Source organism: Oncorhynchus mykiss, chromosome 15 (assembly GCF_013265735.2).
Source record: "Oncorhynchus mykiss isolate Arlee chromosome 15, USDA_OmykA_1.1, whole genome shotgun sequence".
Taxonomy (NCBI): Eukaryota; Metazoa; Chordata; class Actinopteri; order Salmoniformes; family Salmonidae; genus Oncorhynchus; species Oncorhynchus mykiss.
The window spans coordinates 19,866,673-19,886,154 of NC_048579.1; the positions used below are offsets into that span (position 1 = coordinate 19,866,673).

The following is a 19,482-nucleotide window of genomic DNA, read 5'->3' on the forward strand; positions in this document are numbered from 1 at the left end:
TTCTGTGAACCCGGCGGCCGCACCAACCAGCCGATGCTGGGAAAATAAACGGCCACTTCAATCCGTCATGACACAATGTAGTAAAGGTGCAGACTTGAAAAAAACACAAAATCTCTGGTTTGTTGAGTCTATTATTTTACGGCTAGCCTTTCTTTCAAACCACAGCTGGGGACGAAGCATGTATGCACTGACTGTACAACTGAATGGATAAAGCCATTGATCAAGCGACACAATTGATTTCTATGTGAAGACTCAATAGAGCATTTGAAGCCAACGAAATTGGTTAAGATGGCGTCTCATGTCGGAGATTTATGCAACCATAACATGCGCAGTATTAGCTATCGCTGTCGGCCTTGAACTTTGTGGCTTCAATGAGAGGGGGCAGTCATTCTCCCCTGCACGTATCTCGCGTTGAGGCATTCGATCACATCAACAAAGCCTTGAACAGCATGTAATGATGACATAAGTAAGCTATATACAGGGTCAGTTCTAGGGTCAGTGCCAATACCATATTTACAATGTACAGGGATACTGGAGTGATAGAGGTAGATATGTATAGGGGTAAGTGGACTAGGCATCAGGATATATGATAAACAGAGTAGCAGCGTGTGTGTATAGTCAGTCTGAATGTGTGTGAACAAATGAAAGGTGTGTGTTTGTGTGTGTGTGTTGGAGTGTCAGTGTGAGTGTGTGTGAATGAGTCTGTAGAGTGTGCATAAAGTGAGTATGAGTGTGTAGAGTGGGAATAGTGAGTATGAGTATGTAGAGTGGGAATAGTGAGTATGAGTATGTAGAGTGGGAATAGTGAGTATGAGTGTGTAGAGTGTGCATAGAGTGAGTATGAGTGTGTAGTGAGCAAAGAGAGTGTGTAGAGTGCATAAAGTCAGTGCAAAATGACTCTGCAGATAGTGCAGAGAGTCTGTGTAGCCATTTTGTTAACTGCAGTTGAAGTCGGAAGTTTACATACACTCAGGTTGGAGTCATTAAAACTTGTTTTCAACCACTCCACAAATGTCTTGTTAACAAGCTATAGTTTTGGCAAGTCGGTTAGGACATCTACCTTGTGCATGACACAAGTCATTTTTCCAACAATTGTTTAGACAGATTATTTCACTTATAGTTCACTGTATCACAATTCCAGTGGGTCAGAACTTTACATACACTAAATTGACTGTGCCTTTAAACAGCTTGGAAAATTCCAGAAAATTATGTCATGGTTTTAGAAGCTTCTGATAGGCTAATTGACATCATTTGATTCAATTGGAGGTGTACATGTGAATGTATTTCAAGGCCAACCTTCAAACTCAGTGCCTCTTTGCTTGACATCATGGGAAAATCAAAAGAAATCAGCCAAGACCATAAAAAATAAATTGTAGACCTCCACAAGTCTGGTTCATCCTTGGGAGCAATTTCCAAATGCCTGAAGGTACCACGTTCATCTGTACAAACAATAGTACGCAAGTATAAACACCATGGGACCACTTAGCCGTCATACCGCTCAGCAAGGAGACGCATTCTGTCTCCTAGAGATGAACATACCTTGGTGCGAAAAGCGCAAATCAATCCCAGAAAAACAGCAAAGGACATTGTGAAGATGTTGGAGGAAACAGGTACAAAAGTATCTATATCCACAGTAAAACGAGTCCTATATCGACATAACCTGAAAGGCAAGGAAGGAAGAAGCCACAGCTCCAAAACTGCACAACTGGGTTTGCATCTGCACATGGGGACAAAGATGGTGCTTTTTGGAGAAATGTCCTCTGGTCTGATGAAACAAAAATAGAACTGTTTGGCCATAATGACCATTGTTATGTTTGGAAGAAAAAGGGGGATGCTTGCAAGCCGAAGAACACCATCCCAACCGTGAAGCACAGGAGCGGCAGCATCATGTTGTGGGGGTGCTTTGCTGCAGGAGGGACTGGTGCACTTCACAAAATAGATGGCATCATGAGGGAGGACAATTATGTGAATATATTGAAGCAACATCTCAAGCCATCAGTTAAAGCTTGGTCGCAAAAGGATCTTCCAAATGGACAATGACTCAAGCATACTTCCACAGTTGTGGCAAAATGGCTTAAGGACAACAAAGTTAAGGTATTGGAGTGACCATCACAAAGGCCTGACCTCAATCCCATAGAAAATGTGTGGGCAGAACTGAAAAAGTGTGTGCGAGCAAGGAGCCTACAAACCTGACTCAGTTACACCAGCTCTGTCAGGAGAAATGGGCCAAAATTCACCCAACTTATTGTGGGAAGCTTGTGGAAGGCTACCCGAAACGTTTGACCCAAGTTAAACAATGTAAAGGCAATGCTACCAAATACTAATTGAGTGTATGTAAACTTCTGACCCACTGGGGATTTGATGAAAGAAATAAAAGCTAAAATAAATCATTCTCTCTACTATTATTCTGATATGTCACATTCTTAAATAAAGTGGTGATCCTAACTGACCTAAAACAGGGAATTTTTACTGGGAATAAAAGTCAGGGATTGTGAAAAAGTGAGTTTAAATGTATTTGGCTAAGGTTTATGTAAGCCTGTTGGTGTCAGACTTGTTTCTCCGGTACTCAGTGGTGCAGCTGTTGAACTTTTTGAGGATTTGAGGGCCCATACCAAATCTTTTCTACCTCCTGAGGGGGAAGAGGCGCTGTTGCACCTTCTCACGACTGTTTGCGTGTGTGTGGACCATTTTAAATCCTTATTGATTTCGACACAGAGGAACTTGAAGCCCAGGATCCAGTTGCAGAGGGAAGTGTTCAGGCCCAGCATCTCAAGCTTGGTGACTATGGTGTTAAGCGCTGAGCTGTAGTTAATGAACAACATTATCACATAGGTAGTCCTCTTATCTAGGTGTGTGAGGACAGTTCCAGTACAATGAAGATTGCATTGTCTACAGTATGGATCTGTCGGGGCGGTATGCAAATTGGAGTGGGTCTAGGGCACGTGTCAAACTCATTCCATGGAGGGCCGAGTGTCTGATGGATTTTGCTCCTCTCTGGGGTACTTGATTGATTAATTAAGGTCACTAATTAGAAAGGAACTCCCCTCACCTGGTTGTCTAGGTCTTAACTGAAAGGAAAAAACTAAAAGCAGCAGACACTAGGCCCTCCATGGAATGAGTTTGACACCCCTGCTTTAGGGTGTCTGGGATGATGGAGTTGATGTGTGCCATAACCAGCCTTTCAAAGCACTTCATGATCACATATGTGCTACAGGGCAGTAGTTATTATGGCAGGTAGTCTTAAGACCTCATGGGAGCAGAAATGATGGTGGTCAGCTTGAAACATGTGGGGATTTCAAACTGGGACAAGGAGAGGTTGAGAATGACTGGTAATACGCCTGACAGCTGTTATGACCATGCAAAGAGAACGCGCCCTGGAACACCGTCCGGCCCTGCGGCCTTATGAGCGTTGACCTGATTAAAAACCTTATGGATGACCCACTTGGGAAAACAGTCATTTGTATGCTGCGATGAGGGCTCTACCTGAGTGGTTCATATGGCAATGAAAGTAGATGAGAATGAAACATGGATTGTTTTGTTGGCTGCTGCGTTTTAACTTGTTCTAGTGTATTAGAGTGTCTGCCAAATGACTGGGTGTATTGGGTGAAATGTAATCATTCAGTTGAGCTCAATTGAACGAGTACTATGGCACTATGCCATAGAATGGATTTTAGCGATGTACAATAGACCAAGTAAACCTTCTTGTTGTCCTCTTTGGGGTGTGGGAGGATACTCCGCACTTTACCACACAAACACCATGAAAATATATATGGGGATCAAACTGAGCTATGTACAGTAGATCATGCCAGGTTTGATTTTAATGTGAAAGCATTGGTCTCTTACCTTTCCAAGCCCAGCTGTCGAACCGACTTCTCCCATGTTGAACCTGAAAAGAACACAAAATATAGACGTCAAAATCCTCGCTCAACAGAGTGGACCATTATTCCAAACTCCTGAGGTGGACTTAAGATGGCAGCTGCTCAAATGGCAGGCTTTCATGAAGCACTTTCTGTTATCCCACAGAGCCTCCCCATCATTCAACCTGGAGTGTTGACAACCTGAGCTCCATTAGAATACACTGAAAAGTTGAAGTTGTACCAATCCATCTTTGACTCGATAAACTTTCTATGTCTGCGATCCCAATTCTGACACCAATGTGGCAGATCTTTCAAATGATGTACAGATTACATGAATAATTTAACCTTGAATCCAATGGTTTCACATGCACACTGACCCTCCTTAGGAAGGTAACACAGATCTAAACCATATGTTAGCGAAGGTAAACCACACACACACGTCCACACACACACACACGCACACACACACACACACACACACACACACACACACACACACACACACAAACACACACACGTACACACGTACACACGTACACACACACACACACACACACGTACACACACACACACGTACACGTACACACACACACACAGGGGCGGCTGTGCACCATCGACAGCCACTTGGAACGCCCTCCGTCTCACAGTTAGTTGTCATCCTGTGACTCACATGACTCATGCATTTGGCAGACAACTCCTCTCTCTCCTCTCTTCCGCCTCTTTGTGTGTTTATGACACGAAACTCCGATGTCCGCCCGCACGTTGATTTAACGACTCAGGGAAAACAAAAATGTTCTTGAAAGGCTTTGGACTCCTGGGCTTTTTGTTTACAGAGACATTTCCAGGTGTGTGGAGGCCCCCCTCTGGAAGGGAGTTGAGAATTGTCTTACTGCCAAGTAACCAACTCCCAACACACCGCCCCCCTGCAGCTGATCTGAGGATAGTTACCCTAACGACAGATCCATGAGTCAGTGCTCAGGCGGCTAATTAGCTCTGTCATTAGCTTGTTAACTGCCTGGTTAATAGGCCCTACTCAGATGAGAAGACAAGTTCACCACTGGGATGACTGATGACCACTTCCTGTTTAAAAAAGGAATTTAACTGAGAAAGTGCTGTAAAAGTACTTTCTGTCATTAACTTTAAATTATTCAACTTTATCAATAATACATTTCTTGGTAACACTTTACCTTAAGTTGCCCTTATATTTATGTAACTAAACAGTAACAACTGAAGTAACAACATTGTATTAACACGTAGTTACATATTAGTAATTAATTTGTAATAACATGCTAATAGAGCTTAGCCATTTCTCTAAAACACACTATCATCATGGTGTTTTTTAACGGTAAGTTTACAAACATTGGTTGTGATAAGTATAATTGAAACTTGGGTATCATTACAGTAAGTGTGGAAATAAGTATAGCCAGTTATAATTGTAATGGCTTAGCAGATCATAAAAAAATTATATAATATATATTGTTTACAGGAAACTCATTCTACAAATATAGACGAGATTGGGTGGGAAAAGGACTGGGAGGGAGAAATATATTTTTGTCATGGACAAAGAAACTCAAAAGGGGTGATAATACTAATTAACACACATTTTGATCCGATTGTGCAAACTGTGAAAACAGATCAACAAGGAAGATGGATTACTTTAAATATGCTATTGGACCTAAAACAGATCTGGCTAATTCATCTATATGGGCCAAATAATGATGATCCACACTTCTTCTAAAATATATATAATAATCTATTGAGCTCACAAGCAAAGAAATAATCTATTATTATGGTTGGAGATTATAATACGGTTTTAAGTACCTCAACCTATCATAAAGGAAATCACTCACTGACCCTGTATAAAGCTCAAACTATACAAACTATCACCCTCAAGCACTTACGGTGATCACGAAGAACATGGATACATTAGAACTAGTGGATATATGGAGGCTGAAAAACCCTGACCTAGTGAGATACGTACATGGAGGAGGCTTAATCAAGCTAGCCGTCTTGATTACTTCCTAGTCTCGTTCTTGCTGGCAGTTTGTTCTTAACTAAGACAACATAATTCATAATTTGCTTTATTTTGCACAGAATAGGTCCAGCAGATCCCCTTATTGTATTGGACACTTTCAAATGTACTTTTAGAGGCCATTCAATACAATACTCATCATTAAAACAAAAGCAGTTTAGATCAAAAGAGATTAGACTAATAAAGGAAATAGAGGAAGTAACAGAGCAGGTAAAGGAAACTACTAGAGGCACAAAATAGGTTAGAGGAAAAACAAAAAGAAATGGAGGTAGTTATTCAAGAACGATCAAGTGTAATGTCATACAAAAATACAGCGAATTGGATGGAAAATGGTGAAAAATGCACCACATTTTTCTTGAATCTTCAAACTCATTACAAATGACGGAGTTATCTGTGATTCACCAAATGATATTTTGAAAGAGGAAGCAAAATATTTGAAGCATATGTTTTGTTTTCAGTCTCCTCCATTTCCCCTGAATGATCTTAACTGTAAGGATTTCTTTCCTAATAATAATAATACAATTAACACATTTACAGAAAGAACTGTGTGAAGATGATTAACTTTTTGAGGCAATAAAATATTTTCAGCCTGGAAAAACACCAGGGCTTGACGGTATACCAGTAGAGGTATATCAGACCTTTTTTGATGTACTAGATCCATTATTGATCCATTATTGCATGTTTAATTACTCTTATACAAATGGTAGACTTTCAGGTACTCAACAAGGTCTGATTTCATTACTACTAAAACAGGACCTAGGTGGTAAGTATAAAGATCCAGTCCATTCAAAAAACTGGAGGTCTGTAACACTTGAATGTTGTGATGTGAAAATCCTGGGGAAATGCATAGCACATACACTACTGTTCAAAAGTTTGGTGTCACTTCGAGATTTCCTTGTTTTTGATTTTTTTTAATGAATTGTCCATTAATATAACATCAAATTGATCAGAAATACAGTGTAGACATTGTTAATGTTGTAAATGACTGTTATAGCTGGAAACGGCAGATTTTTCTAATGGAGTATCTACATAGGCGTACAGAGGCCCATTATCAGCAACCATCACTCCTGTGTTCCAATGGCGCGTTGTGTTAGCTAATCCAAGTTTATCATTTTAAAAGGCTAATTGATCATTAGAAAACCCTTTTGCAATTATGTTAGCACAGCTGAACACGGATGTTCTGATTAAAGAAGCAATAAAACCGGCCTTCTTTAGACTAGTCATAGTATCTGGAGCATTAGCATTTGTGGGTTCGATTACAGGCTCAAAATGGCCAGAAACAAAGACCTTTCTTCTGAAAATCTATTCTTGTTCTGAGAAATGAAGGCGAGAAATTGCCAAGAAACTGAAGATCTTGTACAGCGCTGTGTACTACTCCCTTCACAGAACAGCACAAACTGGCCCTAACCAGAATAGAAAGAGTTTGGGAGGCCCTGGTGCACAACTGAGCAAGAGGACAAGTACATTAGAGTGTCTAGTTTGAGAAACAGACTCCTCACAAATCCTCAACTGGCAGCTTCATTAAATAGTACCCGCAAAACACCAGTCTCAACATCAACAGCGAAGAGGCGACTCTGGGATGCTGTGCTATGGCGAGGCATACTATGAGCAATGTATGTGTTGCTGTATGTGTTGCTATCGGCAGCTAGACAGCGGACCATGAACCTTTCCTTTAAGGATTCCAAATTGTATATTGTTCCCTTGCAGAGGCCATGGCTAAGCTAATAAAGAGGAAGGGGCACACGCGTTTGTTTCATAGACAGTTTACTTTCCGACAGTTTCTCGCTTACATCATGTGTACCTTTTCTTCTCCACTTCCTCCCTCACTCCCTTCCTCCCTGTTATTTTATGGTTATAATACAGCCTGGACATTGTCTATGAGAGAAGGCCACAACCGCAACGTACTGCAATGATGAAATGCAGCCAAACCAAGATCATATATCCACATGAAGTTATTCTCGCATTAATACAATATTACAGACACAGATTTATGCCGGGCCATGGGAAAATGTCATGCGTGTTTAACAAGTTGTTTTTCTAACTACGATGCATGGAGGTTGTCTGACTCAATCTGACGTAGCGAGTCCAGGTTTTCAACGTCTGAAACTCCAGCCGTCACAGGAGTCATGAGGAGTGGGGCCTTGCGCTGCTTTAGATTTGTGTGTTTATATTTCTGGATGCTTATAGTAGGAGTTGCAAAAAACTGGGCTGACAGGACAGGCCAACTTTAGATTTACAATATAAAATTATTTAAAAAAGCTACTTACAAAGCTCTGGTAAAAAATAACCTCTAAATTTGGCTCGTAATATTTGTCTCACAGGCTCACGTCAGATTCAGAAGCTCATCCACGTTTCTCAAACGTCAAATTTCAAAGTGTTTGGTTATTTCTCTGTATTGTTCCAAGGATAAATTGAGGCATTAACTCAGAATTCTTAAGGTAAGGGGTAAGGTTTAGGATAGGCTTTAAACAAAAATATCAAAAACAACTGTCTATCTCTGGATTCAAACATGCAACCTTTGCAACCATGGGCAGATGTTTATGCCCATCCATCATCCCCCTCCACAACGCCATAGCCACACCAAAGCATATTTGAGGGTAACAGTGCTCACTGTTGTCCCTAGTGGCCGGTTTCAACAACAGTCAAATACTGACTGTTATCACGTGTGACCTGCCTACTAATATCCCAGACAGGCAAACCCACAGGTGTTACTTTTCTTAGCATTCTCCATTAGTAAGCTGCATCTAAAGTTACAGTATAGGCCTACACATTACACGAAAGAGAGAGTGTGAGAGAGAAAGGAAGGAAGGAGAGAGAGTGACGTGGAGCAACGTTGTGGTCACAGGAGCTGTTTGGCAGCTCCCTGCAGATGGGTGCAGTGGCTCGGGAAATGAGGGAGCGCAATAATGTGGTGCCGCGGGAATAATGTAGCGTTGTAATAACGTCCAGGGCTGCAGGCAATAAGCCTATACAGCCCCCAGCGCAAATAGACACACACACACACACACACACACAAACACACATTACACACACCATCCACAATTCAGCTCATTAGTGAAGAAACACCTCATTGAACACAGCTATAATATTTAGTCATAGCATCAATACATAATTATGGATTTTAAAACTGCAAATCCTCTGTGTATTTTCACCCGGTTGAAATTAAAACAATCTGTTACTTTTGTTATGAACAGTAGCCAATGAAATACACTAGCCATGTCCAAACCATGCCTCATACTATAGTTGTGTTAACTGCACATTTTTTGTAATAATGATTTGTCTACCACTTAAATCACGAAATTGAATTACCATTCATGACCACTATTTTCTTTCATAGTCTTTTCTCTTTGATAGCTGATATGTACACATCTAATGCAGTAGTTTATACTGTATGGTGGCGACTAGATTAGCAAATGCAGCAACCTGTCTAGAAGAAGCCATATCTAGACTATAGTGCGGTATGGTAATCCCATCTGGATATCACTGGGAGAAAAGCACTTCAATTAGACACAAGCTGCCCATCAAACAGTCTGGTGGATCAGCGAAACCTCAGAAGTAGTAATTATAACATTTGTCTGTCAACAGCGATACAACGCCCCTGCTTAGATCACACTACATACCTGGATTAGCCTAACACTGATTACTGTACATAGTGAGTATAGCACAGATTCACTGCTACTTCCCCTTAGCCTGTCTGTCTCTATCTCTCTATGATGTCATGGTCACAGAAATGGTGGAAGTCACCTGGGTATTAGGTCAAATGGTAGGCTCAAAGGAGGTAGCCAATAAAATAGTGAAAATGAGGGATCCAGTGTTTCCATATACAGCAATGGGAGATAGGAAGGAAACAAGGAAGGTAGGAAGGACAAGGAAGGACCCTCAAATAAAAACGCCAAAACCCAGGAAAATCCTCAATTTGTGACGTGTCAAGGGAGATAAAAAGAGTTTTATTTGCGATGTGTTCATTCGAGACAGCTTGCAATAGTTCATTTCGAAATAACAATGAGCAATTCAGAAACACCTGTGGCAAAGACAGTCTAAAAACAATCCCTCAACTCCCCCGGCAGCGGTTTCCTTCTGCTGAGAGGGAGGTGAATGTTTTCATATGGCTGAACATGGGTTATTTTACAGATGATGGCTGTTCAAGGTAAAACTATGCCTAAAAGTCTTACAGAACATCATAGAAATCTATTAAACCAGACTTCTACACGCCTCCATAATGCTTCGACAATGTAAGCAAACTGCGGACGAGACATCTTGTACAAACCTGCTAACTACCGACTACCAAGGAAATGCTTTCAGTTTATGTACATTGTGGGATTCAATTGCAATTAAGCAATTTGGGGGAGGAATATCATAGAAAGAGGTCCTCCGTGGATGTATTAGCTACTGAATTAAGAGCTAATAGTGTTTTGGTCGAGGAACCGACATTGAGTTTTAGTGTATTTATGTCGGTGGAGGAGGACGTAGAACATAAAGGCCTCTTCCTTCCTGGAAGTCTCTTATTAATGACCTCATCCCAACCTCTACTTCTCAGTATTTGACTGAAATATGTACCGGTACTCATTTTGAGTGCCAGTACTGTTTGTATTTAGGTGCAGGAGCTCCACAATACTTTGGAGATAATATTCTATAAGAGGAACAGGAGATCAAGCTGTAGAACATTTGAAGGGCCGATCCTCAGTTCCAGTGAGCTCCTGCCCAAATCAAGCATGGGACAGACTGACAAACGGACGGACGTACACCTGGCAAACATGGCTGCCGCTTGCTCGCTGACCGACCAAGCACACATCCTAGTTAGGCTAAGTCAGTAGAGGGCAAAACCGAGGGGCCCACTCAAGGCAAGGCTGGGGCCACTTAATCGATCATTTGAAACTAGATGTTTTGAAGATTTCACCACTCTTCTCTGGTTATTAGTCGTGACAAGGGGTGAAATGCAGATATAGAAGATACGACTGAAGCTCTGACAGAGATGCCTTTCACCTCCCGCCTCCACACAGCTTACTGTGGGACATGCCTACAATGTTGTTTTTGCGTTTGACACATTGTTTACATTAGTAGCTACTGGAAATTGAAAGTTGTATCCTCTCCTTTGTAAGCCATCTGTACTGCTACCTGCGTACCTATGAAATGTGGGCCATGGTGTTATATGTATTTTTAGAGTGATTGGGCTGCGCATCCTGGGGAAGATGATTCTTATCGCAGGAGACGCAGAGCTATTGACGACAAACACAAAACAAGAAAATAGGAGTCATGTTTTGGACGTTTGTTATTTTTGCTGGCAGCTCTTCAATGTGACGATAGATGAAAAAGTCTTGTTGCTGGCGTCTGAACAAGCTCAACTGAGTCCGCACACAAAACAAAGGACTATTAATGCAGACAAGGCACACAGAGAGAACAGAGGCGCCTACACAGTACACATACAGTTCCAAAAGCACTCTTTATTCTGTACCCGCTTCCTGCTACGCATCTACCATTTATAATACTATTTAATAATAACCAAGAGAATGGTTGGCACGCAATAAAATAGACTTGTTTTAAAATGTACTTATTGAAATCAACTTAACTTACCCCACATTATGGATATGGCTTTCTCGAGGGAGGATTTAGTATACTACTAGAAATGTACTTTAGTATACTACTAGAAATGTACTTCCAGTATAAGTATTGACTGGATGCTTCACACTACTTTCATCTTACCTCACATTACAAGGGCAGTTCTGTAGACTAAGCTTTCTAGGTTGTACAGTATATGTACTGTATACTTCCAGTAATTGGGCCAGTGTCTGTCTTCACATAGCCGCCCTCTGTCTCTCGCCACAACACTCTCTTTTAGCAGCCAGGGTCATTTTTCATCCCTCTTTCATCTCTGACCTCACCTCAGGTTGTTTTCGCTCCCTACGTCGCTCCTGAACTTCCCTCTGCGCTCTAAGGGCCACACCGGCAGCATTTGCAGCTGCACATTTTTACGGTGGAGATTGAGATTTATCCCCTGCCAACAGCCATCGCTGAGAGGAAGATGTCATTTTTTGCACAGCCCCAAAAAATGCACCAACCTCACGTGGGGATGCAGTGAGGATATGTCACCCAACAGGCTGTGGAACGAGTGGAGAGGGTGATCAGTGAAATGTTCCTAAAGTTTTATTAGTGTGTTGTGTTAATCTGAGGTCATGTTGACTGGCCACCCCTCCACCTTCAAATCCCCTTACAGTGCTGTACACTCACCGCCACGACACATTCAAAGGCCCCTTGGACCTGGGGGGAATGTAGAAACAAAGGAACTGTTGAACCATCAGATAACCCTCCCTGTGTGAAGGAGCTTCTTCTTTTGAATTCCCCCTAGCTAGCGCTGTGATGTCATAGGTGGTTACTAACAGGGGTACTAAACATAATACAGAGCATCAAATGGTGTCAGAAGTGAAAGTTAATATGGGCATATCTCACATCTCACATAGCTCATTTGAAAGGCTGGTAATTCAACCAAATCCACGTGTGGGAAAACTTGCATTGCAACAATACATGTTACAGAGCCAAGAAAATACCAAAATATGATGTAATCATGACAAGATCATTTGAAACTCCCCTTTGCGCAGTGCAAGATTAGCAAGGTGTGAATTTGATGGATGCTGCCTCCCTTGCAACTCCATACAGCACAGTACATCCCCAACCAACCAGGATCATTATAAGGTTCTCCTGTCAGCTGTAAACATCCCGTGACACAATATGAAATAGTAGACTCCACAGCTATGAATAGCAATAAAAGTAGGAATGCCGAACCTTGTGATAAACCATGGTGCGAAATACTTAAAACGAGCACTAAAATGTTTGTTTTAAAGCCCCATATGATGGTACTGATTCCCCTCACTACTCAGATACAGCAGAACATGCACTGAGTTTACAAAAAAAAAGAACACCTGATTTTTTCCAATACATAGACTGACCAGGTGAATCCAAGTGAAAGCTATGATCCCTTATTGATGCTACTTCTTAAATCCACTTCAATCAGTGTAGATGAAGGGGAGGAGACAGGTTAAAGAAGGATTTTTAAGCCTTGAGACAATTGAGACATGGATTGTACAGTGCCTTGCGAAAGTATTCGGCCCCCTTGAACTTTGCGACCTTTTGCCACATTTCAGGCTTCAAACATAAAGATATAAAACTGTATTTTTTGTGAAGAATCAACAACAAGTGGGACACAATCATGAAGTGGAACGACATTTATTGGATATTTCAAACTTTTTTAACAAATCAAAAACTGAAAAATTGGGGGTGCAAAATTGTTCAGCCCCCTTAAGTTAATACTTTGTAGCGCCACCTTTTTCTGTGATTACAGCTGTAAGTCGCTTGGGGTATGTCTCTATCAGTTTTGCACATCGAGAGACTGACATTTTTTGCCATTCCTCCTTACAAAACAGCCCGAGCTCAGTGAGGTTGGATGGAGAGCATTTGTGAACAGCAGTTTTCAGTTCTTTCCACAGATTCTCAATTGGATTCAGGTCTGGACTTTGACTTGGCCATTCTAACACCTGGATATGTTTATTTTTGAACCATTCCATTGTAGATTTTGCTTTATGTTTTGGATCATTGTCTTGTTGGAAGACAAATCTCCGTCCCAGTCTCAGGTCTTTTGCAGACTCCATCAGGTTTTCTTCCAGAATGGTCCTGTATTTGGCTCCATCCATCTTCCCATCAATTTTAACCATCTTCCTTCCCTGTCCCTGCTGAAGAAAAGCAGGCCCAAACCATGATGCTGCCACCACCATGTTTGACAGTGGGGATGGTGTGTTCAGGGTGATGAGCTGTGTTGCTTTTACGCCAAACATAACGTTTTGCATTGTTGCCAAAAAGTTCAATTATGGTTTCATCTGACCAGAGCACCTTCTTCCACATGTTTGGTGTGTCTCCAGGTGGCTTGTGGCAAACTTTAAATTACACTTTTTATGGATATCTTTAAGAAATTACTTTCTTCTTGCCACTCTTCCATAAAGGCCAGATTTGTGCAATATACGACTGATTGTTGTCCTATGGACAGAGTCTCCCACCTCAGCTGTAGATCTCTGCAGTTCATCCAGAGTGATCATGGGCCTCTTGGCTGCATCTCTGATCAGTCTTCTCCTTGTATGAGCTGAAAGTTGAGGGACGGCCAGGTCTTGGTAGATTTGCAGTGGTCTGATACTCCTTCCATTTCAATATTATCGCTTGCACAGTGCTCCTTGGGATGTTTAAAGCTTGGGAAATCTTTTTGTATCCAAATCCGGCTTTAAACTTCTTCACAACAGTATCTCGGACCTGCCTGGTGTGTTCCTTGTTCTTCATGATGCTCTCTGCGCTTTTGACGGACCTCTGAGACTATCACAGTGCAGGTGCATTTATACAGAGACTTGATTACACACAGGTGGATTGTATTTATCATCATTAGTCATTTAGGTCAACATTGGATCATTCAGAGATCCTCCCTGAACTTCTGGAGAGAGTTTGCTGCACTGAAAGTAAAGGGGCTGAATAATTTTGCACGCCCAATTTTTCAGTTTTTGATTTGTTAAAAAAGTTTGAAATATCCAATAAATGTCGTTCCACTTCATGATTGTGTCCCAGAGAGTATCATATATAGTGTCCACTATTATTTCTGCTCATATCTGTTAATTGCATTCTGACTACGACTGACTCCAGCATTGGCACAACATTTCACTGTGCTGTGTTTGCTAGTGAATTTTCATCAGTATTTTGGAATTGTCCCGGGGTATTTGACAGAAAAAAGGCTGTTAACGCAGCCGCTTACAACAGCACAGCATTGTTCTGTCTAGACAGGGTTTAAAGTTGATACATAGTTCAAACCTTTCATCAAAGAACTAGACTATTTACACATCGCACACAAAGTTACACTCTGGTTTTTCAAAACTTGGTGAATCGCTGAAGTTCCTTAATCGATTGTTTTTGTTCCGTCTTTTGTCATAACACCGTGTACACTGACACTGGGGACGAGCCCAGACTGGCATTTCAAGGGGTATTTATGCCAGTTAAAGACACCACCCTTCAATTTTTATGATTGTACTCTACACATGTGAAACAGACAGACAGCCTTCACTCTGAATTTTCGGGGGGGGGGGGGGGGGGGTTGAATGCACTTCTGTCAGGACAGCATGGAGGTGAGGGAGTTTTTTGTTTTCATTATGTTTATCCCCATCTTGAGTGCAGATGTTGTGGCTTTATATTTCTACTCAGGGAGAGGTGTGCCAGTAGTTTGCAGCAGCAGCAACAGCAGGGCCTATGTTGGGCCGCGGCCCAGACCAGGTTTCGGGTTCTGGTCTGAACACCCTGGTGTCGGGGCCAGTGGGTAACCTGATCCAAGCGTGGGCTGGGCTGTGACCTTTGCTCACTCCCACCATGCAGCCCCAACCAGCCCAGGTGTCACTTACTGGGGTGGCTGCTCACAGAGTTCAGGTACTGCTGTATTCCAAGTAATTTATATCAATGTGGGCTATACAGCATGTAAATCAATCCAATCAATCCATTTAGAACCAGCAAATAGCCACCAGTGGCATTAATACTGCATTCCTGGTCAAGAAAGTTTTTCAACCCCTAGCAATCCTTTGGGAAAGCATTTAATGTTATGGCTGATGTTAAGGGTCAGGTGTGAGACAGCTGTATGTGTGTGTGTGTGTGTGTGTGTGTGTGTGTGTGTGTGTGCGCGTATGCGTGTTTGTACATTCCTACACATGTGAGTGTGTGTAAACGAGGTAGACCTGACATCACACTGTGCTGGGAGTATAGTAGAGAAGGTTGATACTCACAGTTGAAGTTGGGTTCTAGGTTGTCTCCTGCTAGCAGACTGTTGACGGTGACCTGGTAGATGATGTGCAGAAGCAGGAAGGCTATACTGGTGAAGCACAGGGACTTGAGCAGGCGCCCTGTGTGGCCTGAAAGAGAGAGAAACATGATCATCTAAGGTTTTTCAGATACCGAGGTCATTCAAGTGTATACTTCAGACTCACTGAATAGCTAACAAAAGTTAAATAGTAGTAGTGATGACTAGGCTACTTCCAGTGGTGGAAAAAGTACTCAACTGTCCTGCTTGAGTAAAAGTAAAGATACCGTAATAGAAAATGACTCAAGTAAAAATTAAAGTCACCCAGAAAAATACTAAATGTTATTGCTAAAATATACTTAAGTGTCAAAAGTAAAAGTATGAGCATAAATCATTTCACATTCCCTATATTAAGTAAACCAAACGGCACAATTTTCTTCCGAATAGCCAGGCACACTCCAACACTCAGTCATAATTTATAAACAAAGCATTTGTGTTTCGTGAGTCCACCATATCAGAGGCAGTAGGCAGATGTTCTCTTGATAAGTGCGTGAATTGGACCATTTTCCTGTCCTGCTAAGCATTCGAAATGTAACGAATACTTTTGGGTGACAGGGAAAATGTATGAGGTAAATAGTACATTATTTTCTTTATGAATGTAGTGGAATAAAAAGTAAAAGTTGTCAAAAATATAAATAGTAAAGTGAAGTACAAAAATGCACTTAAAGTATTTTTGCTTAAGTACTTTACACCATTGGCTACTTTTTGGTTGTATTCTGGTTTTACTGGTGTTCAAAGGTTACTAGAGTATGAGACAAATTTCAACTTCACAAGGACGTCAACTAACAATATTATTGCAACATAAACTTCATAACTAATCTCCTATCATTAGTTAGGCCGTACTTTAAACTCAAATTGATTCAACCAAATCCTATTCCATATATCACAGACCTGTAAACACTCGCAACCAACTATTAGCAGCCCAATGATCCACCAACTGTAGGGTAATGTTAGAATCTAGTCATTAACCGAGTGGAGACCCCACAGCCCTGTTATAGGGTTGATGGTAATGATCTTATCCTGTCTGGTCCCATCCTAACAGGCCAGGCCTGCAGTAATCCACCTCCATTACTCCTAATACAGTACTGTATTACAGGCGTCTCCGCTGCCAAGGGCCAGTAATATCCCAGCGATATTTTTGGCAGCCCAGTGGCCGTCCGTCATGTGTGGACCAACCTAAACACACGGTGAGCTCAATGCCGGCAAAGCAAAAGTTAAATGGGATGCATAAAACAGAGCTCAACACCTAGAAATGATTGGTCGGCTGTCTGGTTTGCCAGTTGATTTTTATTTTATTTAACCCAGTAAATTGACTGAGAACACATTCTCATTTACAGCAACAACCTGGGGAATAGTTACAGGGGAGAGGAGGATTAGGTAGCTAGGGACAAGTAGGTAGCCATGGTGGTATGACAGCCAGATAGGGAATTTAGCCAGGACACTAGGGTTAACACCCCTACAATAAGTGCCATGGGATCTTTAGTGACCACAGAGAGTCAGGACACCCATTTAACATCGTATCTGAAAGACAGCACCAAGCAGCACCAGCACCAGGCAATGTTCCCAATCACCCCCATGGGATAGATATTTATTTTTGTTTTTTTAGATCACAGGAAAGAGTACCTCCTACTGGCCCTCAAACATCACTTCCAGCAGTATCTGGTCTCCCATCCAGGGATTGACCAGGACCAACCCTGCTTAGCAAACCAGCAGTTGGATACAGAGTGGTATGCTGCTGATCTGACAGGCTGCTTTGAGATGTTGAGTGATTATGGGAGGAAGCAGAGGTCTAGATGTGTTGTAGGCAAAAGCATCATGAAGCAAGGGGGGGAAGTGCCCAAAGAATAAGTTTCTGAATAGAAATGATTCAGCCTGTTCAGTCGATTAGTACAACACAGCATCTAACCAGGAAGCAGAAGAGCCCACTCAGTTCACGGCGGATCCAAACAAGATGTTGGCAGGATTTCATCAAAACAAACAAGTACATGTAATATTCCTTACTATGGAAACATAACTCCAAGGAAGATATCAAATAAAGCTGACAAATTGTCCCCTTCTATTTAGCTCAAACCTTATCAAAGACAGGCAGTGACACTAGCTCAAAGTGTGAGAGAGCTGAGAGTGCCTTAGCTGAGTGTCAGCCACTATCTGTGCAGCTGTCAGGCCCTTGACACAGAGCAAGAACACACTCCTGTAAACTCCCAAAGGGCCACTCCCATCTTTCTATTACACTAATAGAAAAAAGGGTTCCAAAAGGGTTCTTTGGCTGTCCCCATAGGAGAACCCTTTTTGGTTCCATCCAAAACATCCATGTCTTCATCACTGGAAAAGGTGAACGGTTGAGATTGATATAATTTAAAAGCTTACAAACAGGGTTGTCAAACTATTATATCATAACAAATAAAATAAAATCACTTTTTGTAAATGTTTTAATTGTTAACCCTTATACATCAATTATCTAAAAAAAACTCAGATTTCGCATATGTTGTAGTTTAAACCCTATTTTTGTGTTTTTTGTGTTGTGCACGCCATTGGTTGTGCTCGCCATCGGTTGAGGCACAACACCCTCTTCAATACAGGGTGGTTGTTGTGTTTTAGCTGTTAAATCTACTAATGGTAGAGAAATACCAAATGGTAGCACATCCGAGAATGTTGACTTTAATGGGAAAATTGTTGTTTTAAATTATACTGTCGATCTTCCATTGGAAACCTATTGAAATCATAGAAATATAGATATTAGAATAGACATGACCATTTGAGTTGACATTCAACGGTGGGTGGACCTGCGGCCATCTTTGTGGTAGTAATTAGAAGTAAAAATGTCAATTCAATTTACATTTCAATTGTGTACCAGCTAAATTGCAGTGGTCTGAAGGGATAGGTCCATTCTATGAATTATATTTCTATGACTGAAATGACACCCAGCCTGTATTTAGGAGCATGTTCTGTCACAACCGATGGTGGGCACAACACAAAAACCCACTGTTTGTAAGCTTTAAAATGATATCAAACTCAACCATTTTATATTTTCCAGTGATGAAGATATGGATGTCTCATGGTATGGTGGGGTATTCAAAATGGGTCAACTGCGTGTTTCGGAATTCAGGTCTAAAAAGTTACTTTCTGACCACTTCTTCCATGGCAAAAAATAATTTTGTTTTAAATCGAAAGGGATGATGTCCAAAAGTGATGGAATTCAAATGAATTTACCCTGCTCACATGACATTTTACAATTTTACAATCAAACTAAGAGCCAAACTTCAGTTGTACATTTATTGTCGTCAAACAATGGCTTGAACTTCCTTTAAAACGCTGGGGCTCTGATTAAAGTCAAATGTCAAATCTGTGGTGTATTAACATTGCATTTGCCACAATGGCACGTCAACAAAGGGACTTTCAGTGAATGGTCTCCATCATCCAATTGTAGTTGGCGTCTCGGTCTGTTTTAGATTAGACGTTTGAGATGTATTATTCCAAACCAACATGGCTGCAGGGTAACTATCACACTGTTTTCCCTGTTGCCAAAGGCTATCCCCATCCGTTGTAGTTCTCTACCATCACACACATTTCATAAGGCTCCACACATCAAACAGCGGACATGCTACATCATAAACACCTACTGGTTGTAATCTTTCAAACCGTCTTGTCGAGATGGAGGAACATTTTCCCGAAGAGCATTGTGTGTACATTACAATGAGATACTGTTGTGGAAATATATCAATGAGCCT

General features: G+C 41.4%; 1 protein-coding gene across 1 annotated transcript in view; it reads right to left on the bottom strand.

Moving 5' to 3' along the window:
• Positions 1–19,482, bottom strand: part of LOC110490939 (piezo-type mechanosensitive ion channel component 2) — a 159,715-nt gene that overhangs the window by 93,222 nt on the left and 47,011 nt on the right. The window contains exons 3-4 of the mRNA XM_036944026.1: positions 15,681–15,806; positions 3,844–3,886 (exon numbers count right to left, since the gene is read on the bottom strand). Of these exons, the coding sequence (XP_036799921.1) occupies positions 3,844–3,886; positions 15,681–15,806 (169 nt within the window). The remainder of the gene's footprint in view (positions 1–3,843; positions 3,887–15,680; positions 15,807–19,482) is intronic.